Source organism: Equus asinus, chromosome 21 (genome assembly GCF_041296235.1).
Source record: "Equus asinus isolate D_3611 breed Donkey chromosome 21, EquAss-T2T_v2, whole genome shotgun sequence".
In the NCBI taxonomy this organism is placed as follows: domain Eukaryota; kingdom Metazoa; phylum Chordata; class Mammalia; order Perissodactyla; family Equidae; genus Equus; species Equus asinus.
The window spans coordinates 15010262-15037697 of record NC_091810.1 but is presented as its reverse complement, the minus strand read 5'-3'; the positions used below and the strand labels follow the sequence as shown (position 1 = coordinate 15037697).

Sequence of the window (27436 nt, the reverse complement as noted above, 5' to 3'; positions counted from 1 at the left end):
GGAGGAAATAAATTCTCACAAGTCTTTGGGAAATATACAGCTAAACATAGCCGGAATCTCATGTATATGGATTTACAGTTTCTCCTTAGGGAATTTTGCAAACAAACAGAATGATTTATTTAGCCAATTCAGACGAAATGTATCAAAACACACAAAGGCCTGGAGAAAAGATTACAATGAAAACAAACAGAGCAATTTCTGATAGGGAACATTTTGCTGAGCTCTACAAAGAGTGAACAGGGAGCGGTCACGGTTTCCCACAGTTTTCACCACTGCTTGCTCCCGAGGCACCCACAGCCCAAGACCTGCACGCTGACTGTACGCCTGGGAGAGGAGGTTGGCTGATCCTTCCTGCACCGCTGGGAGCATCGCGCAGGCAGACCGCGAAGCACGAGAGAACAGGTCACTGGGCCATGCTGGGCGGCACAGCAGCACTGGACACGGGAGGTTCCTGAGCATCTGAAACATGGTTAGCGTGACTAAGGAACTAAATTTTAATTTATCAATTTAAATTTAAAACTTGCTAATTCAGTTATTGGCAAACTTTTAAATATGTTAAAGTATGTTTGGAACAGCTTGGGTATTTGAATCCAGTATAATTTTTCAAGTATATTTTATGAAATCTAAATACAGATCAAGTATCCCTGACGAAAATTTAGCATCTGAATTGAGATGTGCTGCTGTAAGTAGATACACTGGATTTTGAAGACTAGATGTGAAAAGAAATGGAGAACATCTCATTAATAGTTTTTGTACATTGATTAAATGTTGAAACGCTATTTTGGATATACTGGATTAAATGAAGTGTATCATAAAATTAATTTCACTTTTTTAATGTGGTTCCTAAAAAACTGAAAATGACACAGAGGCTTACATCATATTTCTATGGGGCTGCGCTGTTTTAGAGCACGGATCTGAAGTCTTGAGAACTCTAGTGCCATCTGCTGGATACACGGGTACAAGACAGGCCTGTGAGAAACCGTGTGTCAACACCAACTCTGGGTCTGAAATGGAAGATGTAACAGTGGGCTCACAAAATACTAAACTAAATAAATGTGTGCTAAGAGGGGATCAGAAATAGGTTCATACAGTCTTTGAAATCCTAGATAAAATAAAACTTACAGTTATTAGTCAACAGTGACCGTGAGGCAATGTGCACGGAAGGCTCCGCCGTCCACCCCAGCTGCCCCGGACAGGAACAAAAGGTTATTTGGGAGCCCTTTTGTGACCAGTGGTCCCATAATCCTGGGCATACTGCTGCCCAACTAGTCTTCCCGACCCTTCTCTGTAATCTGCTTTTCGAGTCCTTCTGTTCTACCTTATAAACACATCCTCTTTCCACCATTCTCATATTTGTTTACTGGTTTCCTTCTTCCCTTTTCTATTTTTTATGATTCTAGAATATCTAATAATTCTATCTTTTCAGTATTCCAAACTTTTTGTCTCTTCTCCCTTTGTCCTACAAGCTGTTCCAGTTGGTTTTTTAGTTTCAGCTCTTACATTTAAGTCTCTGATCCATTTTGAGCTGGTTTAATATATGGTGACATATGGGCCCAAATTCATTCTTCTGCATGTGGATAGTTAGTGGTCCCAGAATCATGTGTTGAAGAAACTATTCTTCCCCCATTAGATGGTCTTGGCCCCACTGTCAAGAATCAATTGGCCAGATATGTATGGATTTATTTCTGGACTCCCACCTCTATTCCATTGATCCATATGTTTATCTTTTTCTCGGTACCACCCTGTTTTGATTCCTGTAGCTTTGCAGTAAGTCTTGAAATCAGGAAGTATAAGTCCTTCAACTTTGTTCTTCTTCAATATTGTTTTTGATATTCTGGGTCCCTGCAATTCCATATAAACTTTAGGATCGTCTGATCAATTTCCGCAAAAAAGGTAGCAGTCTTTTAAAATGAATATTTAAAAGAGGTATTTGCCTAATTAGGCTGACAGAACGACCATTAATAGGACTGCAATTTTGCCTATGACATGGAGGTTAGAGGTTAAGTTTGCAACAATTTGCAATTTTTGTCTAATACTGCTTGATACTGGGGTAGTAAGACCGAGAAAAGAGAGCACTGGAGAAAGCATGAGTCTGGAACAAATATGAGCCTAAACAAACTGCATTTAAGTTCCAGACCTGCCACTTAGATGCCACATAACCTTGGATGAGTCGCTGAGCCCCTCTGCACTCCAGTTTGCCATCTGTAATGAGAATGGGGCACTCCCACCACCACCACCAAGACTGCTCATCACTGAGCCCATGGGACGGCAGGCTTCTTCGGCGCTTGAGGATCTGCTCTAGCATGTTCTTACAGGACTCATGGCGTGGGAGGCGGCCACAGGAGCCCTGTGGGCCTGGTTGGCCAACTCCTACTGCTTGTCTGCAGCTGTCAAGAGGACACTGAGGTGTAGCAGGCAGAGGACGGGGACGGAACTCAGGCACAGGAAGTCCCTCTGGAGCCCTGCTCAGCCACCCACGGTTAGCAAAGAGGAAGGGACCCACCTGCCCCTCACTCTAGCCCAAGTCTATTCCCATCAGGCTCCTGAGGCGACTCGGCTCCGAGAGTGATGAGGGCCGAGGGCAGGAGCAGCAGGAGGCAGGGGAAGCTGACTGACTAACTCCTACAGCTAAAGCGTATCTGGCTGCCTGACAGGCCCCACAGCCTCCACATGTGCCCTGGTCATTCAGTACACGCTTACTGAACGCCCACTACAGCCGGTGCTGGGAACTGCCACTTAGGATGGATGACAGTACAAGTGACTGACTCCCACTTCTCCGGCTCTGGAGGACAAAGTTCTCCTCCCTCGTCTCTTTTATCTTTCAAATGTTATTGCTGAACAGCCCAGCAGCTTCAGGGTCCTCTTGGAGACCAGATCACTTTGCCTCCCACACAGTGTCCCCCAGTTTGCCACTGTTTGACAGTCAAAAATTCCTCCTGAGAGAAGCTCTATCAACTGATCTGGAAGCTGAATCCTTGAAACAAGGCCATCTCCATGCTAGTATTTGCAAAAGAAAAGGAATGGAGCCCATAAATCTGAATGAGCCATGGGAATAGGGACAAAACAGAAAGGGTTACAAGCTCCTCGGTGCCAAAAAATACAGAATATTTCTACTCTATCACAGCTTACACACACATCCAGATGAACATGTCTCCAGACCAATTAAAAGAAATGAACAGCCAAGCGGCCACAGAGTTCCCACAGTAACATTCACTTTCTCCCTTGCTGACTAATCCAGCCTGAAGTTTCTGTTTTCCAGGGAAAGGACAGGAGGAGAAAGGTACAATTCAGTCCCTAATGTTACTTTCCCCGCTCAGAGAGAGGAAGGCACCGTCAACAGTAGGAACCCAAGTCCGAATGTTTGTTAAGTTCATGTCACTTGTTTATAATATGATATCATATCATCAAGAGTTTCGAAAGTGACCGTGGGGGCTCGTGGTGGGCTGCTGGGGGCAGGAGAGGATGATGTGTGCGAACAGCCAGGGTCGTGGCCGGGGCCCGAGTGCTGGCCCAGGTCAGTCTGTGCAGGTGCAGGTCTGCTCCACGTCTGGCTACTGAAAGAAGCAGTTCTCTTTTGACCCACAAAGTAATCGGATGGTGGGGCAAACTCGGGATCTCTCTCAGCCCGGAGATCTGACTGCCTCTTCGACCAGTACCCAAAGGAAAATTCTAGAAAAAAGAAGAAAGAGTATTATTAGAACTGATTATTGAATCAGTTGAATTTTTACTCTTACTTTTTAATAATCATCGCATATATTTCTTAAAAGCCACCTCCAATTCTCTGGAGAACAACGATAGCAATAACAAAACTATAATACAAGGTATATGCAATGCCTACAAAAGCAGGAGGACCCAGGCTAAGGAAAGGGAGTGACTACTTCCCGATGAGGAAAGATCTGAGGAAGGCTCTATGGAGAAGGCAGGCTGGTAGGCTCTGGAAATAGCACATCTGAGAGAGGAATACAGAAAAATCAAACACCCACATCATTTGGTTGACGTGATGCTGTAGGTATTTAACATTAAAACACAAGTTTCGTCCTTTACTGAGTTTTAGAAGACACAAAAGGCACCTGTGCATATCTGATTTGGTATTTCATCTCTATTTCTACCAGCAGCATAACCAAAGGCACTCTCCTGTTTGCATATCTTTTACTTTAATCTTGCATCTCATCAGCTGGAAGAGCATGAGCTAATGTACTTTCAAGAGGCATAAACCACAGTCTTCCTCCAAGGAGAGGCTGCTGTGGGCACCATGGTTTATTTACAGAAAATTTTGCATAACTCAATGGAACCATATGTGAATCCAGGTTAATACTCTAGAATGCAGACTATTTTCAACTGAATATAAAAGAGAGTGCTAAAAACAGAGGACATTAAAATACCAAACCTTCCTAAGATTTTAAAAAGCAGTTCCTGAGAAATGGCCTTCCAAAGCTGTAAAACCATGAGGGCAACAAGAATTTCAAAAACTTCCCCCAATCGCTTCTAAAACAGAAATTGCCCTCTTGACATGACGTGCTGTAGACTAGATCTGGTCTTTTGTAATCACACTTCCTAGTGCTCCTGTTTACAAGCAGTGTCTGGCTATCAGGAAGAAACAAGTTCAAGGGTCTGGAGAGCTCCTTAAGCCTCAAAGGACCACTAAGACTCAGCAGAACCACATTCTTGTCAGGAGAACCAGAAAAATCTCCTGTGCAGGGCCCATCACTGGAAAGGGTTTGCACCTTGGAGCCCATCCACTTACCTTTTCCTCTGTCCCACTCCCGGACGTGTGGCACTCCAGGCCTGGTGTCCTTCCTCTCCTCAACGATCACTTCTACTTTGCTACTCTGGGCAGCAGCACGCGGAGTCGGCACGGCCTCTGGTTCCGGTGGCAAAGGCCCAATCACACCTCCACCTAGTTTTTGTGGGAGAATGAGACATCACTATAACAAAGCTAAAGCTATTCAAAAAACAACCAAATATGAACTAGAACATGCTGATCCTGCGAAAGGTACTAACTAGTATTTACTGAGCACTCACCATGTCCCAGGCAGGGGGCTAAGTGCCTGCAGACAGTAGCTCATTTCATCTTCTAACAACCCTTGGAAAGTCAGTATTAGTAACCCCATTTTACAGATGAGGAAAATTAACCTCAGAAATGCTATGCAGGTAGACAGAGACAAGAGCCAGGATCCAAACCCAGGTTGGTTGGATTTCAAAGTCTCTGTTTCCCACGATATCACTCTGCTTCCCCAGACCAACAACTGCAGGACCAGAAATCCCCAATTAGTCAACTAAGTCCCAGACAAAGCAAGGGGACTTAGGGTGAGGAAGAGCTGGAGTCTGGTGACAGGCTGCAGGCTAGTCAACTTTGGCCATATTTGAAAAGAAAATGGACTTTTTAAAAACACTGTAGTGGCGCTTCACATCTTGTGGAGATGACAGACGTTCAGGAGTAGAGCCAAAGAGAGAAACACTGTGCAGAGCGTGCTACAGGGAGACAGCATCTATATGGAGACCACACAGACGGTTTCCCAGTCCCTAAGTGTTTCTGGGCTCCTTTCAAGGCTAAACTGACGCTGAAGTCAGAATTAGAAAATGGCCCACACTCAGCACATGGCTTCAGGAGAGCGGAGAGGCGTCTCTGTGCCCCTAACACCCACACTCCCCTTCTTCCTTTTGGGACTAGAATGCCCCGGTGTCAGTTGGGTACGTGCCCACCCTGCTAGACAAGCCATTCCCCAGCCTCCCCTGCAGCGAGCGTGGCCCATGGACCGCCTTCTGGCCAGCGGGATGTAAACGCATAGGCTGTATGTGACCTCAGAGGCACACTGCTAAAAGGGAAGCTGGTTCTCCTCCCCTCTGCCCGCTTCCCCGCGGCTGGATCACGAACACATGCTGGGGAGCAGGCGGGGACCACGCAGCTGGGAACAACACTCTGGGGCCGGCAGAAACAGGGGGACAGGAGGCAGCCAGGGACTGGGTGACAATCTGGGGCAGAGCTGCTACCTGCCTGGACACCCACCACCTCCAAAGCGTTAAAACAGAGAAACAGACTTCTGTCCTGTTCGAGCTAGTCTCCGTCAGGGTCTCTTTGTCATGGCAGCTGAGCCCAGACTAGGACAATTCATACAGGGAGTCATAGGACTATGATTTTTAACAGTCCTTTGATAAGCTGTCTCTATGCCTACCTGTAAAATCTTTACTTTATTATCTGACTTTGTGAACGTATTTCTTCTTTAAAATAATTTTATAATAGCCAACAAAAACTACAGTCATAGCAAAAGAAATCAGGTCTAAACCATGTATGTGCACAACTAAACTTTACCCTAAAACACTTTTCTCTAAGCCGCAGTTACTAAACCGTGCCGCTCTATGAAGCAGCACAAGGGACTGTTTGTTCACGTCCTTGTCTGTATAAAAAGATTTTTTTGGAGGGGCTGGCCCAGTGGCGCAGCAGTTAAGTGTGCATGTTACGCTTTGGCGGCCCAGGGTTCACCTGTTCAGATCCCGGGTGTGGACACGGCACCGCTTGGCAAGCCATGCTGTGGTAGAAGTAGAGGAAGATGGGCATGGATGTTAGCTCAGGGCCAGTCTTCCTCAGCAAAAAGAGGAGGATTGGCAGCAGTTACCTCAGGGCTAATCTTCCTCAAAAAATAATAATAATAAATAAATAAATAAATATATATATATATTAAAAAAAAGATTTTTTGGAGTGTCATTCTGCACCACTTTGGTTATAAAAACTGTTCCTTGGCAGTACCTCAAAGGTACACTGCTTGCTTAGAGAGTAAAACAGAATGACTAATTTCCATACTGCCAGTCCTATTAGTGAGACGTCAGTGGAACTTAGAATTTTTCCTTTTGAAGTTTAGAAACACGAGCCATGATATACCTCCACTTTCTTCCTCTGCTCCATCTTCTTTTGACTTTTTCATCTTTTTCTGTCGAAGTTTCACAAGTCTTGCTTCTAACATAGCCTTTCGCTTTTCCTTTATGTTTTCTCGTTTTGTTCTCTGATCTGTTGTCTGCACAGAACAGAAACTTAGAAAATTAAGTCGAAAGGATAAAATAAATAATTTTATTTTAAAAACAGACTAATTAGTTGATTTTCGCGTCACCTCTAAGAAGCTATCCTTGATATCTTCAAAATGAAGACCATTAAAATACTTTTACACAAGCTCTCTGATGTTTTTTAAAGTTTATTAAGGGTTCACGGAGCATCCTGGAATGCTTAACATTCAAGAAAACCAACCAATTCTGTTCTATGCTTTACTTACTTAAATAATTTTGTATTTTCTTACCCAGGCCACTCCAAAGTACCATATTTGAAACCAAACTTAAAACACCAAAGTTAGGTTACTTCCAAGCAACTGTAATCTTAAAAGTCTGAAACAGCAAGACAGCATGGCAATCACCTTTATGAAACCTATAAAAATAGCCTTCTGATAAAACTGTCACTATTTACAGATAACATGATATCACTATAAAAACCCTAAAGACTCCACCAAAAAACTGTTAAAATAAATTCAGTAAAGTTGTAGGATACAAAACTCAATACAGAAAAACCTGTGGCATTTCCATACACTAATAACAAACTATCAAAAAGAGAAATTACAAAAACAATCCCATTTACAATGGCATCAAAAAGAATAAAATACTTAGGAATAAATTCAACCAAGGAAAGACCTGTACACTGAAAACTGTAAGACACTGATAAAAGAAACAGAAGAAGACAAATAAATGGAAACATATTCTATATTCATGGACAGAAAATATTAATATTGTTAAAACGTCCATACTATCCAGAGGCATCTACAGGTTCAGTGCAATCCCTATCAAAATTCCAATGGCATTTTTTACGGAAATAGAGCAATCCTAAAATTTTTATGGAACCACAAAAGACTCCAAATAGACAATGCAATCTTGAAAAGAACAAAGCTGAAGGCATCATGCTCTCCAATTTCAAACCAAGTAACAAAGCTATCGTAATCAAAGCAGTAGGGCATTGGCGTAAAAACAGACACACAGATCAGTGGAACAGAATAGAGAGCCCAGAAATAAATCCATGCATGTATGGTCAATTAACTTATGACAAAGGAGCTAAGAACACACAATGGGGAAAGGACAGTCTCTTCACCAAATGGTTCTGGGAAAACTGGACAGCCACATGCAAAAGAATGAAACTGGACCACTATCGTCCACCATACACAAAAATTAACTCGAAATGAATTAAAGACTTGAATGTAAGACCTGAAACTGTAAAACACCTAGAAGAAAACATAGGCCCTAAGCTCCTTGACATTGGTCTTGGTGATGATTTTTTGGATTTGACACCAAAAGCAAAGGCAACAAAAGCAAAAATAAACAAGTGGGACTACATCACACTAAAAAGCTTCTGCACAGCAAAGGAAACCATCAACAAAATGAAAAGACAACCTACCGAATGGGAGAAAATATTTGTAAATCATGTATCTGATAAACGGTTAATATCCAAAATATATAAAGACAGTTATACACCTCAATAGCAAAAAAAACAACAATCCAACTAAAAGGTGGGCAGAGGATCTGAATAAACATTTTTCCAAAGAAGACACACAGATGGCCAAAGGTACATAAAAAGGTGCCCAACATCACTGATCATCAGGCAAATGCAAATCAAAACCACAATGAGGTACCATCTCACGCCTGTTAGAACAGCTATTACCTAGAAAACAAGAAATAACAAGCATTGGAGAGGACATGGAGGAAAAAGGAACCACGTGCACTGTTGGTGGGAAGGTAAAACGGTGCAGCCACTATGGGAAACATTATGAAAAAAAAATGATCCAGCAGTTCCACTTCTGGGTACTTACCTGAAGGAAACAAGAACACTAACTCAAAAAGCTATCTGCACCCCAGGTTCATTGCAGCATTATTTACAGCAGCCAAGACATGGAAACGACCTACATGTCCATCAACGGATGACTGAAGAAAATGTGGAGTGTATATATATATAACGGAGTATTATTCAGCTATAAAAAAGAATGAAATCTTGCTGTTTGCAACAACGTGGATGGACCTTGAGGGCATTATGCTAAGTGAACTAAGTCCGACATATAGCATTGTTAGTTTCACGTGTACAACATAGTGATTCAATATTTGCAGATACTGCGAAATGATCACCTTGATTAAGTCTAGCTAATGTTTGTTACCATACATAGTTATAAAATTTTTTTCTTGTGGTGAGAACTTTTAAGATCTGCTCTCTCAGAAACCTTCAGATATGCAATACAGTATTATTAACTATAGTCACCATGCGGTACATTACATGCCCAGGACTTAACTTATTTTATAACTGGAAGTTGGTACCTTTCGACTCCATTCACCCATTCTGCCCATCCCCACCCCCACTGCTGGCATCCACCAATCTGTGCTCTGTATCAACTATATCTCAATAAAAAAATATAATAAAATATCTGATTTATGGCTATAACAGTATTTATTAAATATCAGAAATTGATCTTTAATTTCAACAAAATTGAAAGTTTTTATTTTGATGCACTTTTGTTTATCACTGCTCTGTATACTAATAAATAAAATATTTTTTCAAAAGAAAAAAGCATTCTGAATATCAATTTAAATTTCTAGTTAGTTTACCAGATTTTTTTTTGCAGCCTGATCCAATAAGAAACCAACTGCTCAAACCCTTCTTAACATCCACTCTGAACTGAATCTGTACCTGTTCACGTAGCATCTCTAACGTTTTCATTTGCTTGTTTCTCAACTCTTTATCTCGGGCAAAGGCGAAATATCCAACACCAAGTTGCCGGGCCTCTGAAATAAGTCAAAATTATCCAAAAGATTAGAATTCCCTGACCAGTCAATTAGACTCAGGTCAAATTTCCTACGAAAGCAAAAAAGAAATACAGCGATATTTGGCATAAGTTAAAAAAAAAACAGGTAAGCCAAAAGAAAAAGTTAGAAGTTGTTTTCATCCTGTTTGCCAAGTGATCGACACAACAAAGATGCATTAATTTTTCAGACATAGGCTGTCTCCACTTCTCCTGAGGAACCTCTTGGGTTAACAGACCCTCTGTTAGGAAGATATTTGCAATATGAGTATTTTTCAGGCTATAAAGTGAACAAAGGGGACATTTTCCATTTCCAAAGCAGGATCTTTCATTCCCACGTTAAGAGCAGCTTCATCCATACCTCCCTTTACGCTCCCCGTCAGCTCAGAAAAGTGATTTAGGAAGCTGCAAGATGAATATACCATTTTCACGAATGTCTTCGTAATGGATGGGCCCCATGGGCCTTTTGAGAGCCTCCCTCTCTTCTTCTTCCCATTGCTGGCGCTGAAGCTCTTTCCTCATATCTTCAGACAGCAAGGTTTTTTCATTAGCAGGACTAACAAAACTAGTAGGAGAACAGAACAGAAACTACATTTAGGTCAGCGCTGTGACACGGCAACGCTTCAGCCCAGGTAGCTGGACCATGGAGAAGTAGCTAGTTGGTAAAGACAGTTTCCTTACAGAGGTTTCTGACCCGCAGTACCACTGGGAAATTGCAAAAACTATTTTCACCCTTTTTTTTTTTTTAAAGATTGGCACCTGAGCTAACATTGGTTGCCAATCTTTTTTCTTTCTTCTCCCCACAGCCCCCCAGTACACAATTGTAGATTTCAGTTGTGGGTCCTTCTGGTTGGGGCACTGCCCTTTCTTTAACCAAGCAGCCAACCTGTTACATTAGCATAACAGACTTGCCTCGGCAATGAAGACAACTCACTTTCCCTCCCACCTGGTCCTGGGCTGAACGGAGGAGGAGGCAGGCCAGGGAGTAGGAGGAAGCCCGGGCCTCCCTGGATGGTCCCCCACAGGGGCTGAGGGAGCTGCATAACGCTGCACCCCAGGCAGTGCCTCGTGTCCTGTCAGAGGCTCAGGGCTCCTGCACCTCCCCCCTGTGCCAAGCCCGGGCTGACCTGAACCTGGAGGACCCGGACGAGGTGAACCCTCCCCCAGTGCTTTCCACACAGTGCTGCCCTTGGTGAGGGGAATTAGTCCCTGGGAGGTTTTAGCGAGTTACCTCTTAGGTGTGTCTTAGGCCCCACAGAAAAAAATGTAGCTATAAGGCCCTGACTTCAAAATGCAAAGATGTACAAAGAGGAAGCGACTAAGCTACCTCCCTGCCCTACCTCCCTGCCCGCCCAACCTGCTGTGGGATAACCAAGTGTACATTCTTCAACCCCCTTCTCCACAGAGGCTGGTCTGGGGGTTTGGTTTGGGCTCACTCCGTTTGTTACTCTGTAACAAGACCTCTTCTCAAGTAAACAGATACAGCTCTTACTCAGCGCTTTTAGTAGCTATACAACAGGAACGAGCCACCATTCGGGTTGTTCACCACATGTAGACTATGTGTGTATGTGTATGTTAACCAGGAAAAAGTGTTTCAGTACATCTTCCATATTAAAAAAAGGTCTCCTTACTGGAGCCCCGAAGATACTTCACTACAAACAGCCTCGCCCACAAAGCAATCCCTAGGGCTGCACGCCAGGCCTGGGCAGAGCTTTGCCAGCACACACTTACAGCCTCCCCTGAAGACTTTTATCCATCTCCAGCAGATCTGGCAAATCCTTCCTCATACAGCGACGGGATCGCCCTAAAGAGTCCACATAATCCACCCTGAAATAAAAGTGAAAAGACATGAAGAAGGCTTTGTCCGCGACACGTGCTCCCTAAGTTAGGGAGCTGGTGCACAGCGACGACGAATGCAGGCCTCACTACCACGAAAAACCCTCAACAGAGAGACCAGCACCACTGATAAGAACAGGCATTTTTAAAGTTAACAGTTGACACACAATAAGCTCATTGTGCCCTTTATGACATCTCAGTTTTAGAAACTACAGAAAATGATTGATTTTGTACGTCTGATTGCAGAGATAAACGCTCCAGACAGAATCTTGCTGCAACATCTCAGAACTTACTTTAATCTGGTTTACACAATTCTAAATATTTTATCGGCATCGTAATAACTTTGCTCTCTACCAGATTCTCAATTTGCTCATTTCCTCAGAGTCTTCCCAAAACTGACCTTATTTCTTCCAATTGGTAGATTCTTCCCAATGAATTAGAAATTTCTCAATATAAGTCATGGCATTTTGGGGACTCTTTTTAATCAGGAAGAAGTCAAGCAACATGCACTTTGTACCACAAAAGCCCCTCCACAGCGGGCCAGTCTGTTATCCATTACCCTTCGCTCTTCTTTCTCCTCTTTGCCCAAATGAGACAGCAGCTAGAGACAGGGGAACCAGGCAGACGGCAAAGCAAAATGACATCCTTGGACTTCCCACAACAGGAAACACGGGCAGATCCTCAGGGAAAACATTTTATTTGCATTATGATGCAACACATTTTTTACTTTTAAATTACGGGTGGGGAACTTCCCACAGCCATTAGCAGGTTGCTAAACACACAGAAAGAGGCCAGAACTGCTGGTGGACCAGCTCAAGGCCAGATTCCCATGTATGTGGCTTTGCTTTTGTCAGCAATTTCTTTCCTCTCACACACGCTGACTCAATTGTTAGACCACGATTTAAAAATATAATGTTTGGGAATCTATGACTTTAGTCCTAAAGCTGATTACCCCCAGAAATGAGACCTCCAACTGCAGAAAGCAGTGTCTTTCTTCCTTTTCTTCTTTTCCTTTTTTTTCCTAAAGGAATGGAAAAAGAAAACCATCTAGCCAGATGGTCTGAGTAATTATTTACAGTATTTTTGCAGAAAGATTTTCCACCACCTGGAACTTAACTACCGAAAGGATTTTACAAGCAGTTACAATTCTGAGCTTAATTTAAAAACAAAAAAAGTGTGAGAACTGCTTGCAGTGCATCTTCCTTCACCATATGGTGGCATGTGACACCTTCGATTGCCCTCCAAACTCTTCGAATCACTGACAAACTGCTTGTAATCACACAGGCATTAATAAGAAAAAAAAAGACACGCAAACCTTTCAAAGGAGACGAGATTTCTGCTATGAAAAGCAATCACAGGCTATTCTGTTTCTGGAGAAGGCTCCAAAACATACAGAGCCCATCACATCAGAGCTGGCAAGGCAGCAGGCAGCAGCTGCTCTACGTCATCAGCAACGGCCGAGAGAGCTGCCGCGAAACGCGTCCTCGAGGGACGGCAGCGACACGGAGGCCCGGGGCCACCCATCTTCAAAGGGCTCTGGGGAGAGTTAAGGCACATGCCAGGCTTCCTAACAACAGCAGGCAGGATATAAAAAGTACCAAAAGTCTGCCTCGAATCTTTTCCTGGTCATGAGGCCAGTTCTGTGTCAATAATAAATAAAAGGTAAGAACCAAAGAAGCGGAAGTGTATTTAAGGGCCACCAGAGTTCAGATGAGGGAGAAGTCACTTAGACCAGAAAGGACGAAGAAAAGCGTCCACGGAAAAGACCACATGTACGCACTTCTCCTCTGGTTGCTTCCAGCAAACACACAGCCAGATAACCTGCCCCAAAGAAAAGGTTCTCAGAAGGTAGGTAAGAAGACATCTGCGCTATCCCATTGAGAGTGTTATTTCTGGACCAATGTGGACATCCTCGGTAGTATGAAGATGCCGGTTCTCTGCACTCCTCAGTGGCCCTCAGAAGCCGGACTGCTCTCTTAGGTCACAAAGGACTCCTGCCCACAGGGCCGCTGGCTGACGAAAGGTCAACACGTGCTGCCAACAACCCTGAGCAGGCCTAACGAGCACCTGCGAGGAGGACACTGGAGCCTCGAAGGGAGGGCGGGGCTCGGCACAGGCAGGAGGGTGAGCAGGCAGTCGTTCCCAGCACACTTTCATGGCATCAGTGCACCTCTACACAACTTTAAGCTCTTCTGATCAAGTTTCTAAGCAATGTCTCAGATAGGGAAAATCATTATAACGGAATTTCCACTCTAATCTCTTTACTTATTGACACATTGGTCTCGTCAGGCAAAGGCAAGTGTGGTTTCCCATCTCTCACCTACAGGGAGGTAAAATTCAGAATAATTTTAATAATGAAGGTTGACAAAATGTCTGCTTCCACTCTACAGACAGCAGTTTCTTGTCTAGCCCAGAAAACTCTGACTTCCTGAAGGGAGTGTAAGGCAAACAACCATGGGAACTAGGCGTCAGCACCCGTCTCACACAGGTCAGGAAACTGAGCCCCAGAGAGGTTAGGAACTCGACCAAGGTCGTATCGCCAGTGAAAGGCAAAGGCAGTGCCATCAGCTCCAAGGCCCGGCACTGTCAGAAAATTGTCACAGCCAAGGTGAGGCTCACGGGACCAGTTCTGCTGGCCTCTTCTCGCAGGAAAGAGAGCTCACCACCACCTAGAGGACAACTCTCCGTGAGGTGTAAGACAGACGGCAGCATGGGTAACAAAGGAACGTGCTCTGCCTAAACCACGCTTCACAGGAATGAAACAAGTGGCCCGACACCTCCCGTGCCTGGCGCAGTGCTGGGCACACGGCAGGAGCTCAGTCTTTATTTGCAATTATTCCCTCATTGGAACTGTTTCTACATCTGTAAATCCAATCTTACTTAAATGAAGTCTCAAAAGAAAGAAAACTGAGGAAGACTAAAGAGAACAGTTTGATAACAACCAAACAAAATCACTCTCAAAAAAGAAACGCAAGTCTGACGATGTTAACATGACGAAATCACATGACATCACCGACCATTCTTCGCTGGGATCCTGGGGAGGAGGTATATCTTTTTCAGAAAGATTTTCTTCATCATCGTCTCTTTCTCCCGCCTTTCTAGAATCTCTGTTGGCACCAAACGCCTCCACTTCTTTGTGTCTGTCTATGATCTTCTGCGTGAAATCCACAAGGTACATATCCTCCACTTCTTCATCTAGGACACAAAAGTCAATTTTCAGATTCTTGACATCAAAGAGGAAAACCACACACGGAAGAGAAACAAAGCAGTCCCATTCATCGCTGGGCAGCTACGTGGCCCCTGATGGTTCACTAGTGGATGTCCCCACCCCCAGAACACTTACAAAGACACAGAGCCACCACGGGACCTGACAGGGAAGCTGTAAACAGGCCACTGGAAACACACATTATGAAAAAATCTTTTAAAAAGCCTGAAGTTTTCTACTGCCTCATCAATACGCTGAGTGAGCAACACCGTCCCAGAATGCAACTTTAAGATAACAAAACCATTTGATTTCAAGACACTCACACAGCCAATTACATAACACAGAGGCAGAACTGCAGTTTTCATGTCATCAGACCAGGACAATCGACCTTTGTCACTGTAAACACCTCTCTAGTCGTGTGCGGTACATCACTTAACCCTAATTATATTGTGGTGGTATGGTGTTTTAAGGGTCATAATGCAGGTAAAAGAAGTCATCCGAAATCCTTTCAATCCAATATATACCACTCTCAGGCAAGGCATGGTGCTGGGATCTGCAGGCACACAGAGATGCACAAGATGCTGTCTGTCCTCAGGGCTTACGATCCACCTGAGCTAAAACATCCACTGCAGGTTAAACAGCGAGCTGTGGCTTTAATTTAACCCAGGAGAGGTAAGGTATTTGCAAACAAGGTTTACACGAAGTTTCACTACGCTGGATTCGGGTCCAGTCACTGCCGTCCTCCTCTGAGGACAGAGACTAAGCTCTAGGGAAGAGATGTCAGGGCCTCCACTGCTGGTGCTGGTGCACCCCAGGGCACAGTGGAGAGTAACTGAGGTTCCAAATGCAACTCGCCGGAACATGCAGCTCCAATACACCTCTCAGGAGCCGGGCCTGCCAGTTTGGACAGAACCACATTTCCACGTCCACAGGCACACTCCTTTGGACCTGATTTCTCTATTAACTATATAAGTAAAGTTTGAATCAAAAGAAAAAGATTTTAATTTTTTCACAAAGCCACAAAATAACTCAAATGAGGAAGAAATGTATTCTTCTAGAGCTGAGCTACACGACTCCTGACAGGGAGCCCTCCTGGTAGCTGGCCACACTGCCGCTTCTTCAGAAGGCAGGCAAAACCTCGCCAGGTGGCCCTAGCTATGCGAGTGCCTGACCCTCCTGCGTGGGGCGCCCTGCCAGGCAGGAACCTGCCCCGCGTGCGGAAGAGGGGGCTCAGCTGGCAGGGCAGCCCACCACCTGGTCCAGCCCCACCCTCTCCTGCTGCCCCGCTGCCCCTTCTCCCAGCCCCTCCTGCCAGCCATGCTCGTCTGCCCTGCCAGCGATGCCCTGCCCTCTCCTCCCTCTGCCGGTCTGCTCACACATTCTCCCTCCACAGAAACCCTTTCTCCAGCTCTCCAAAGCCTTTACGGGCCTTCCACATCTTCGCTTTCCCCACTGTTTGGCAAGGAAACATGCACTGCCTTGTGAGATCTCTTCTACTGTCATCTAACTGAAGGTGAGTTTTCTTTTTCTAGAAGGTATGAGTATCTCCTTTTTATTATTATTTTTAAAGCAATTATAAGCACATCATAGAAAAAATAGAAAACAGAGAATAACAGGGAAAAAGCAAACATAACTCTAGCATCTCGATATAACCCTAATTCCCCCCGTCCTTTCCTTCGTAAACATAGCTACAATTGTTCGTAATCGTGGCCTAGTGAGACCTGGCTTCCTAACTTTGTTCTATGCAGTTTCCTGCACTGATGACACCCTCTGAGGGCAGAGGCAGAGAAACCGCTTATACTGGACGCGCTCGTCCCCTCACAGCACCTAACACGCGGCCCAGCACCCACCGCGCAATCAAAAAATCACTGCTGACCGTATCTCTGTGCTGGCCCAGAAAGCAACAATTTGATTTTTAAAATTTCTCCCTATCCTTACAGTTATTTTAACAAATAATAAAATACTATACAGTTGTATGAATTAGAGAAAACAAAGAAATATAAATGTTATTTACCAATAAAGTCTCCTTTAGTCATTTTTTCATATAATTTGGCTTTTTCTTCCAATTTTTCCCTAGGAGAAAAAAAGACAAGTATTAGAAATGGTCTTACAGCTGCCACTCCTGGTAAGGCTGCCCCACCCTCGGCCAGACTGCAGCAATCTGCCCAAGACGTCCAGCCTGACGAGGTGGCCATAACCAGAGCAGACCACCCCGCCCTGAAGGGCCCCTCAGAGCCAGCCACAGCCACTCTGCCGACTAAATGTGAGCTCCATGAGAGCACGCTCGTGCTTCTTATTCATGACTGCATCCCAGCGCCCAGAACAGGACCTGGCGCACAGTAGGTGCTCAATCAGTATTTGATGAATGAATGAATAAAGATGCCAACGTAATTTAAATGCCAAGTGCAACTTCAATTAAATACCAAAAAAAGAGAGAGATGTCTAAACAAAACCATTTTCTACTTATAACCTTCCAAATGGATCACCAAATTTAATGCAAACTCTTTGCATTACTGTTTCTAGACAAAGGTCCCTGATCATCCATCTTTTATTCTCTAAGGGAGCTAGAGAGCAACTTCTTATAAGTTTGTTAAAAACATGATGTCTGTTTTAAACAGAGCATGAATAATTTATTCACACACACAGCTACTAAAAAACACGTCAACCCTCGTATTTCAATACAGCAGCCTCTCTGCTCACATTAATTCTGGTGATATTTATTTATTTTTTAGTGGGCATAGACCACATAAGACAGCTGACAATTCTGGGTTTTTTTTTAGGAAGATTAGTCCTGAGCTAACATCTGCTGCCAATCCTCTTCCTTTTGCTGAGGAAGACTGGCCCTGAGCTAACATCCGTGCCCATCTTCCTGTTCTTTATAGGTGGGATGCCTGCCACAGCACGGCTTGACCAGTGGTGCGAAGGTCCACACCCGGGATCCAACCCGGCGAACCCTGGGCCCCCAAAGCGGAACGTGTGAACTTAACTGCTGCACCACCAGGCCAGCCCCCGACAATTCTTTATTCTAGAAATATTTAATGCTGGTAAAGAGCCCCAACGAGGTCATCTGAGCTTTTGCTGGTGAAGGATTGGGAAAATTTCGTTTCTAATGGTGTCCCAAGGCAATAAAGTCCCCTGGTCACAAGGCTGTTTGCTCTGGAACAAGTTACTTAACCTCTCTTGAACCTCAATTTCCAAATCATAATAGCTGAAAAGAACAGCAGTGCCTCTGACGGTCGTCAGGAAGATGAACTAGATCACACATGTAAAGCATGCCATCAGTTAGGTCATCTGCATCTTTATCATCTAAGTCAGACAGAGTCCTCTTTATTTCACACATTCATTCACAAGTACTCATTGCCTGCCTCCTCTATGCCAAGCACGGGTGGTGAGGACTCCGTGGCAAACAAGACAAAAGTCCCAGCTTTCATGGGGTTTACATTCCACAGGGGGAGAAAGATAATAAATAAATCATGAAAAAGAGGATTTCAGACATGAGAAGTGCCATAAAGGGAAGGAAATGAGAGCAGGTTTCGCCAACAGAGGCCCTGCCATGCATTAGGGGAGTGCTCTGTGCACCAGCTTAGTCATATCACCTTCTAAGAGGGTAAGCTGCCCTATTCAGAGGAGGCTTAATGTAACAAGCTATGTCATCACGGAATACTATTGTCTTAGTGAAAAGAAAACTTCAAAAAATTTAACAAATAAAACACACAAAACCCAGTTATCAGGACAGAGTAACCAGGAGGGACACTGAGTCAGTTGGGCTAGTGGAGGGAAACCTTTCTGAAGGTGACATCTGAGCTAAAGCTTGCAGAGCAAGGAGAAATCAACCATGATCCAGAGGGAGAAGGCAAGTCAGGCAGAGGAAAGAAGTGGGATGAGCTGGACGTGCACAAGGAGAGACCAGCATGGCAGAGGGTCGGAGCAAAGGCGAGAGTGACCAAAACAGAGCGAGGCAGGGATAAGAGTGCATGGGAAAGCATAAGAAGGCTGGACGAAGTGGAACAGAAGAAGACAGTTTCAGACAGCAGGAAGAGGCTACAAATGAATAACAGAGGTCAGGGAAGATGTCAGGGAAATAACCACTGGATTCAGTAGATGAGGAAGTCACTGGTGACTTTAAAGAACAATTTTCTTCAGTAGAGCAAAGAAGATGGAATTCAGAGAGCAAGAGTGTGAGACACTTACCCGGAACCCACTATGTGCCAGACACTATGTATCGCCTTTACTCCCTAAAGGGCTTCAGGAGCTAGGTAATTAACCACCTCATTTCACAGATAAGGAAAGAGTCTTAATGGATAAGCAACTTGCCTAAGGCCTTATATCCTCGTGGAACTGTCTCTGCCTGTGTTGAGCTCAGGAGAGATGCAGAAGTCCCACAGATCATGGACAGACTTGACAGCTTACAGGTACAGTAAAGCCAAAGTATTCCATAAAAAGTTACTAGATAGAAAAATCACAGTAAAGTACCAAGGAAAACTCTGTTATAGAGAGTAAATAATAAAAGATTATGCCCATAGCTAACATCACACTATGGTGAAAAGCTGAGAGCTGTTCCCCTAAGATGAGGAAAAGACAAGGATGCTCACTCGTGCCACTTCTATTCAACAGAGTATTGGAAGTCCTAGCCAGAGCAATTAGACAAAAAAGAAATAAAAGGGATCCAAACTGGAAAAGGAGTTGTTAAACTGTCTATACTTGCAGATGACATGATATCATAAAGACAAAATCCCAAAGACTCCACCAAAAAACTGTTACAACTAATAAAAAAATTCAGTAAAATTGCAGGATACAAAAATCAATACACAAAAATGTTAGGTTTCTATACACTAATAATGAACTATCAGAATAGACACACAGATCAATGGAACCGAATCAAGTGCCCAGAAAGAAACCCACACATCTATGGACAGCTAATTTTTGACAAGGGAGCCAAGAACATACAATGGAGAAAGAAAAGTCTCTTCAATAAACAGTGTTGGGAAAACTGGACAGTCACATGCAAAAGAATGACAGTAGACCAGTATCTTACACCATACACAAAAATTAACTCAAAATGGATTAAAGACTTGAATGTCAAACCTGAAGCCACAAAACTTCTAGAAGAAAACATAGGTGGTACGCTCTTCGACATCAGTGTTAGCAGCATATTTTCAAGTACTGTGTCTGACCGAGCAAGGGAAAACAATAGAAAAAATAAACAAATGGGACTACATCAAACTAAAAAGTTTCTGCACAGCAAAGGAAACCATCAACAAAAGGAAAAGACAACCTAATGATTGGGAGAAGATATTTGCAAACCATATCTGATAATGGGTTAATATCCAAAATACATAAAGAACTCATACAACTTCATAGCAAAAAACGCAAACAACCTGATAAAAAACTAGGCAGAGGATATGAATAGACATTTTTCCAAAGAAGACATAGAGATGGCCAACAGGTACATGAAAAAGTGCTCAACACCACTGATCATAAAGGAAATGCAAAGCAAAACCACAACGAGCTATCACCTCACACCTGTCAGAATGGCCATTATCAAAAAGACAAAACATAACAAGTATTGACGAGGATGTGGAGAAAAGGAACCCTTATGTGCTGTTGGTAGGAATGCAAACAGGTGCAGCCACTATGGCAAACAGTATGGAGGCTCCTCAAAAAATTAAAAATACAACTACCATCTGAACCAGCAATTCCACTTCTGGGTATTTATCCAAAGAAAATGAAAACACTAACTCGAAAAGATACATGCATCCCTATGTTCACTGAAGCATTATTTACAGTAGCCAAGATGTGGAACCAACCTACAGAGGAAAAAAAATGCAGTGTATACCCACACACACACACACACACACAATGGAATACTATTCAGCCATTAACAAATAACCAAAAAACCCCCAAGTTCACAGATACAGAAAACAGATTGGTGGTTGTCAGGGGCGGGGGGGGTGAGTTAAAAGGTCCAAACTTCCAGTTCTAAAATAAGTAAGTCATGGGGATGTAATGTACAACACGCTATGATCAATAATACTGTATTGTATAGCTGAAAGTTGCTAAACAATCTTAAAAGTTCTCATGATAAGAAAAAAAAATTTTGTACCCAGGTATGGTAACGGATGCCAACTGATGTTATGAACCTCCCAATGACATTCAACGGGAAGGACACGTCATCGCCTACGCGGTAATCTTACCAAAACCAGTTAACGTGACTGTACTCAGACCGTGGGCCACTGTAGAAACAACGGGCCTGGACCCTTCAGAAACACCAACGGCACACCAGACGACAAAAGGGAAGGGAGTTATTCTAGATTAAGAGAAACTAAAGAGATAATGACAACTAAACGCAATGTGTAATCTTTGATTAAATTCTGGACCAAATTTTTTTAAAAACACAAATATAAAAGATATCATTGTACTAGGGTAACTGGTGAACTCTGAATATGGACCATAATAGATGACACTATTTTATCAGTGTTCAATTTGTTGAGTATGACAGCAGTACTGTGGTTATGTAGGAGAATGTCTTTGCTCTTAGAAGATCCACGCTGAAATAGTTACAAGTAAAGCATCAGGATGTTTAACAAAGTTTCTCTACGCGCACACACACACACACACACACACACACACACACGAGAGAGACAGTGAGAGAAACAACACAAATGTGGAAAACGGTAAGTGGTGAACTTCGATGAAGAGTATTAGAACGTTCTCTGTATTCTTCTTTCAATTATTCTGTTGATTTGAAGTCTTTCATATTAAAAAGTCGGGGAAAAAATTTAGTTTCTAAATGCTAATGTCACACCACCTAGCCCAGAACCACACTCCCACGGGGACACTTCTTAAACACTTGTTGATAATCTTAGCACCTGACGGGGGCTCAAAGTGGGACTCCGTTTCATATTTTAAACTGAGGCTATGTCCTATCTTCTTATAGGACTACAGATACAACTGCAAATAATATTATTTTTAGAGTATATTTTATATTTAGAATATTTGGTTAGAAGGATGATAAAAATTAAAATTGTAAGTCAAAAAGAGTAAAAGTTGAACTTTCATTCCTTGCTTGGCCAGCATCAACGGTAAGTACATTTCAGAGAGCTCAGCTTCACCTTGCTTTCTCTAAAGTCTTCTGTTCCTCAATCTTCTGCTCAGCATCCTTCTCAGCTCGATTTGAAACTCCTGCATTCGGCTTGCTCCAGATACTTGGTTTCTGGAGAATAATTTAAAAAGACAAAACAGAACCACCAATGATTGCAAAAAGTCTCTACTTGTACATCAAAAGAAAAAAAGAGAGAGACACCATTAGATCTTATGAATCCACAGAGATAACTAGATCTTCTGATAGTCAACCTATGTCCTGCAAACAGACCGTACATGGCAAAGCTGGAGCTGAATAAAAAAGCCCTAAATTATATAAAGAATTTCTTTATACAACTGCATAGGGTTCCTTCTCTATCTTTCATCTCTTGAATCATTACAACCTAATTTAAGACTCCAATGAAAAAGTATCTATTACAGAGAATTCATAATACAAATAGTAGATACCATTACCTATAAAATTGGAAACCATTCACAACCCTTAAAGACCGTGCTATTTTCTGCTATATTTCTATACCATCTGCTTATCTCTGTTTGGATTTATAACACCTACAGAACAAGATAATCTTTCGTGGGAATGCAAACAAACCACTTATTAATAGCATGTACTTTTCCAAAACAAGTGATAAAGATTTAGAGCATTACAATGTGCTTTTAAATAATCTCACTGATTTCTATTTTAAAATTTAAAACATTTCATGCAGATGTTCAAATATAAGACAGAGATTTTTCCTTAACATTTGCACATAGCAGACACCATGGACACTTCCAGAAAACCTAAGTATGATATACTTCCTCCATGTTTGGAATCAATGAAGATAATCAGATCTTATTTTTACCTTATTAGTTGCTTTTGGTTTTCCCAAAACTCCAGAATCTTTTAGAAGTTTTTCTTGTTTGAATTCTTCTTGTTTTCGGAAGAGTTCAGCCTTAAGGTCTACCAACTAGAATAAAACCAATAAACCAAAAAAACCATTTATTTCATTCTAATGACTGGATTTCTAAGTTACTATAATTCTCAAAGCAAGATTTCAATTCCCTATAAATGGACAAAACTGGATATAAAATTAAAAGTTTAAATGTAGAATCCAGTACAAAATAAAACCAAGTCCTATTTCATGCCAGCTCTGTTGGAAATGTACTTCTACTCTAACTTTCAACGCTCAAAGGCTCTCCTCGGGCACGGGGAGAGTGATGAAGCAAAGTTAATGAAGTCTGCATCTCTAGATTCAGATTGAACTGCATTAGTAACACCTTCTCTCTGACTGGCACCGTACTTGGCTTTTCCACATGGTATAATCTCATTTAATCATCATAACAATTTATCGTTTCTCCAGGGAAATGTCTTTGTTTAGCAACTATCTGAATACCCAGGCTGTGCGTGGCACTTTACACTGAAGACCAGGATACAAACATGAATCAGACAGACTCCCGTCTCAAGAGGAGCCTACAATCTAAGAAGGAAGGTAACTTATAATACCAGTAAGATGTAACAAATGACCTTAAGAGTGGAGGAAACAGCACAAAAGTCCAGATAAGGGAGCATTTCCTTCTGTCCAGAGTGATCAGAAGCACCTCTGAGCTGAACCTTCAAAAACAGGCAGATTTCGACAGCCAGAAACAAAACGGACTGAGTGAATAAGAGCAGCTCAAGTTAGTTTCTGTATGTTTTAGAAACTATAAACTGTAGCTGAATCACAGGGTTCAAGAACAGGAAAGCTCAGGGCAAAGGGAACAGGCCTATGCCCAGCCCTCAGCTCAGTCACCGCTGTCTGCTCTGCAAAAAAGGGACACGATGACAGTTTGCTTTTGAAGGATCGGGGCACAGTTGCTTAGGCACGTGGGCATCTATAAATCATTTACTTAAAAAGCCCAGCATCACGGACTGACTTTTAAGGAAAGGACTGACTTTAAGGACTGAGTTAAATGATTTCTATTTTGGAAGAAATAAATTTAAAATAGCTTCGGCATGGATTTTAATAATGCAAAGGGTAGTTCATCCCAGGACCTAATATTTTAACATTTTAAAAACAAACTGAAAACTTTCACCTCTTCTTTTAAGCCTTCTTTACCACATCAGTTTTCCAGGCACACGTTATCCTACTCTACAACTACTTTTGAATTTTAAAAGAAAGATGCTCAGAAAATCGTCAGTTCTCAGATGGCTTTCTGTTATGACTGTTGCTAATTTTAATCTGTTGGGATAACTTGAAGATTTACAGCTCCTTGGCTCTGAATCGTCAAACATAATAACGAGTACCAATTTTCAGTATTTGATGAGGAAAGGGGCTCAAATATTGGGACATTTATTTGTACCCCTTTTGCATCCTAATACTCTGCAGTAAATTCAAGATTCAATCAAAGGTTAGGCGATGTGCTCTGACAGAACAGACAAGGCAACAGCTTTGGAGTAAACCCGACTGCGCCAGTTCTCTCACTAAGAATTCTGTGTAAGCCAGGGAAAGCCACTTCCGCTTTCTGAGCCTCAGTTTCATCACCTGCAAAACGGGGATATCACTAGCACCTACCTCCTAAAGCAATAGGAGGATCCAACGAGCCAGCGGATGCAAAGCGCTGGCACAAACAAGCACTCAGGTCCTCTTCCCAGAAGCAACCAGCCTAACCAAACCCCCTACACCCGTGAGACTCGCAGCCCCCAGGCAGGCATCCCATGGGAGCATTAACAACTGTTTCGTTCCTGGGCTGCCGCGGGGCACTCTCGGGTCCTGGGGAATGTCACACTCCAACGTCCCGGGAAGACCCTGCTGGACCCCGGGCTGGAGAGGAACCAGGAAGGGGAATGAGTGCACAGCAAGCACAGACCGGGGCTCCTCCCCGACCCTAAGTGCTGGGAGCCGTGGCTACATCATTTGATCGGCTGTTTGACAGGGTCCAGCCAATTAACGCCGAGGGGTGCAGGGTCGCCCCTTGGTGAAGAATAACCGGCCAGCCCCTCACATAGTTCTGAAACCTGTGCTGCTTCTAATTGCCCTTCATTCCTTTTCCTTTCTTAACCTCCAGTTTTCACTCCTTTGGGTGGCTGCTTGGGAGGCACTACCTCCTGGGAAAATTAGATATAGTAAGAGAATGTGACCACCTGTAGGTAACTTTCAAGATATTTTTCAGTTAATTAATGGAGGAGCACACAGTCCCATTTGAGACAATCAGAAAGGAATCCTGCCCAGATAAGATGTCGAATTAGGTTTATGGCCTCCATCTGGTTAATGTTTCCTTCTCCCTCCAGTTCTTTGTCTAAATATACATATGCATGGTCCTTCTAAGTTTGCTGGTTAATTGGATGATCAAGAAGTATCTATATATTATTCTTGACCTTCTGCTTTCTGTTAAAATGTTATAGAGGTTTTCTCCTAAAAGCAATAAATAATAAATAATTGGTGAGTAGAAGGGCCGAGGGGTGCAAGAATGCCCCTCGGTGAAGGATGGCCAGCTGACACCCCTGATATTTTCTGAATTATATGCATGCTTTCTATCAAGGTTATGTGTATACTTATTTCTCTTTTTTATTCTTGAAGATATATAGTTTAGCTTAGCTTTTCAGCCCTTTACTTTACTAACAAAGTGATACTTTCTCCAGCAGTGTACTTAAGGGACCGTTAGCTCTACAATCTAAAAGACAAAGGAATGCTTCCACCCCCTAAAGGGCGCAAAAATGTAAAGATGTTTAACTGCCCGCTGAGAATGCAGATAGCCCTGGGGATAAGACACCCTGGAGTCGCCTTTTGTTCCCATTAACCATCTACACTAATGGCGTAAATGATTGAGGGAGGCAGGGATGGCTTCACCAGGATGCAACCAGACGGACTGCTGTCCTGTCCGGAGGCCTGGACCTTCTCTCTTTGATTTAACTTTACCATGAATTACAACAGACGCCTAGGTACCTATCTCCTTTAGCTTAGAGACAACAAACACTAGTTAATTGCAGAGAAGACGATCATTAACCTTATGCTCTATAGAATGGAATGCTAATAAATATTCTTGTGCTCGTTTTTTACTTCCTTATCTCTCTGAGAATATTTGTAGAACTATTTCTGTACTAATCCTGAAAAATATATAAACGACACTTGTGCACAGTAAAGTCGGACTTGCTAACACCAACCCAAGTCTCACGTCCCCTTTATTTTCCCCCTCCCTCATCGCGCCGACGCCGTCCATCCCTCAGGAACCTGGACTCCGCCGGGGCGGGACCCCGGCACCTAAGGCCGCAAGGAGGCCCGGCGGGTCGTCGAAGGGAGGCAAGGAGATGCCGGACCCAGAAAAGACGCCAGGTTCAGGGCCGCGTCCGAGTGGGGAAGCCTGGTCTGGGCCCCACGTCCTGGGGGAGAAGCCGAGTTCAAGGGCCTGGGGGTAAGGAAGCTGGCCCGGGATCCCTCTCGGAGGAGCAGAGCCAGATTCGGGTCCCCAAGTGAAGAATCAAGCTAGGTCGAGATTCTTATCTGGTGGCAGCGGGGAGAACTCGGAGCCCGTAGAATCATCTATACCCGCACTCACCGAGGAGGCCGTGACGTCCAAGGGCTTCTTCCTCCGGTCCATGGTCGCGCCAGAGGGCCCCGGCCCAAAGCGAACCCTTCCCGGGGCCCTACAGGCCTCCTACGCCTGCCTCCGGCGCAACCGGAAGTGTCTGTTAAGCTAGCGACGCTGGGTTTGCGCGTTGGCGCCATCTTGAGAAGGTCATTACATGCTGAGGCTCGCGTTTGCCACCATTTTGAGAAGGTCACGAATGCCCAGGGTTGGCGTTGACTGCTACTGCCATTTCGAAGAGGACGAAAGACGAAAATGGCTAGTGTAGGCGCCATCTTGAGAAGGTCTACATGTGGCTTTCAGAGCACCGGACGCCATCTAGAGTGGGGTGGCGGGGGTGTGGGCGAAGGCGCCATCTTGGGGAGGGGGGAATGAACTCAAAGTCTGTATTTAAAAAGAAGAGTGAGTTAGTGGGACTGGAAAGATCTCAATACCATTTGAGGACCTGCTGTGTGCTAGGCACTGGCTGGTGCTTTTCACACTTTGATTTATTTAATTCTCACAAGAGTCATATGAGATTAGGATTATTATACTAATTTTAGTAGAAATAACAATAATAATAGCTAACATTAATAGAGCACTTATTACGTGCCACTTTACAGATTTCAGCTCATAAGAGCATGAACTCCAGAAGCCAGCTTCCTTGGTTGAAATTGCTCCTTCACCACTTACTGACTGTGTGACCTTGAGAAAGTTTCTTACCTTTTCTGTGCCTCAGTTTCCAAATGGGAATAAAATAGTATTTACTTCATGGGAGTTAATGAGGATTAAGTCAGTTAAATGAGCTAGTCTTGATAAAAATATTAATGATTGTGGTAGACACACTAATGACCTCCCTCCATTGTAATGATGTTAGAAGATGCCCATCTTCTACTCCCCAGACCTGGTGACGGTGTTACCTTACGCGGCCAAAGGGAATTTGCAGATGTGATTACATTAA

General features: G+C 43.4%; 1 protein-coding gene across 1 annotated transcript; it reads right to left on the bottom strand.

Annotated features, from left to right (window-relative positions):
• Positions 1 to 93: 93 nt before the first annotated feature.
• On the bottom strand, positions 94 to 26624 carry CCDC174 (coiled-coil domain containing 174). The gene is made up of 11 exons (XM_014838442.3): positions 26467 to 26624; positions 22797 to 22901; positions 21969 to 22069; positions 16871 to 16929; positions 14669 to 14846; positions 11547 to 11642; positions 10238 to 10380; positions 9704 to 9798; positions 6878 to 7010; positions 4745 to 4897; positions 94 to 3669 (listed from the first exon to the last, which is right to left on the bottom strand). The coding sequence occupies exons 1-11, from the start codon at positions 26506 to 26508 to the stop codon at positions 3371 to 3373; spliced, it is 1404 nt and encodes a 467-aa protein (XP_014693928.2). The 5' UTR covers positions 26509 to 26624; the 3' UTR covers positions 94 to 3370.
• Between the last annotated feature and the right edge of the window lie 812 nt (positions 26625 to 27436).

Excerpts from the sequence above, each read along its gene's own strand:
- CCDC174 (XM_014838442.3), bottom strand. The coding sequence starts at position 26,508 with ATGGACCGGAGGAAGAAGCCCTTGGACGTCACGGCCTCCTCG. Across the intron at positions 14,847-16,870 it reads GACTAAAGGAGACTTTATTG|ATGAAGAAGTGGAGGATATG; the intron begins GTAAATAACATT and ends TTTGTGTCCTAG. Across the intron at positions 9,799-10,237 it reads CGAAGACATTCGTGAAAATG|AGGCCCGGCAACTTGGTGTT; the intron begins GTATATTCATCT and ends GACTTATTTCAG.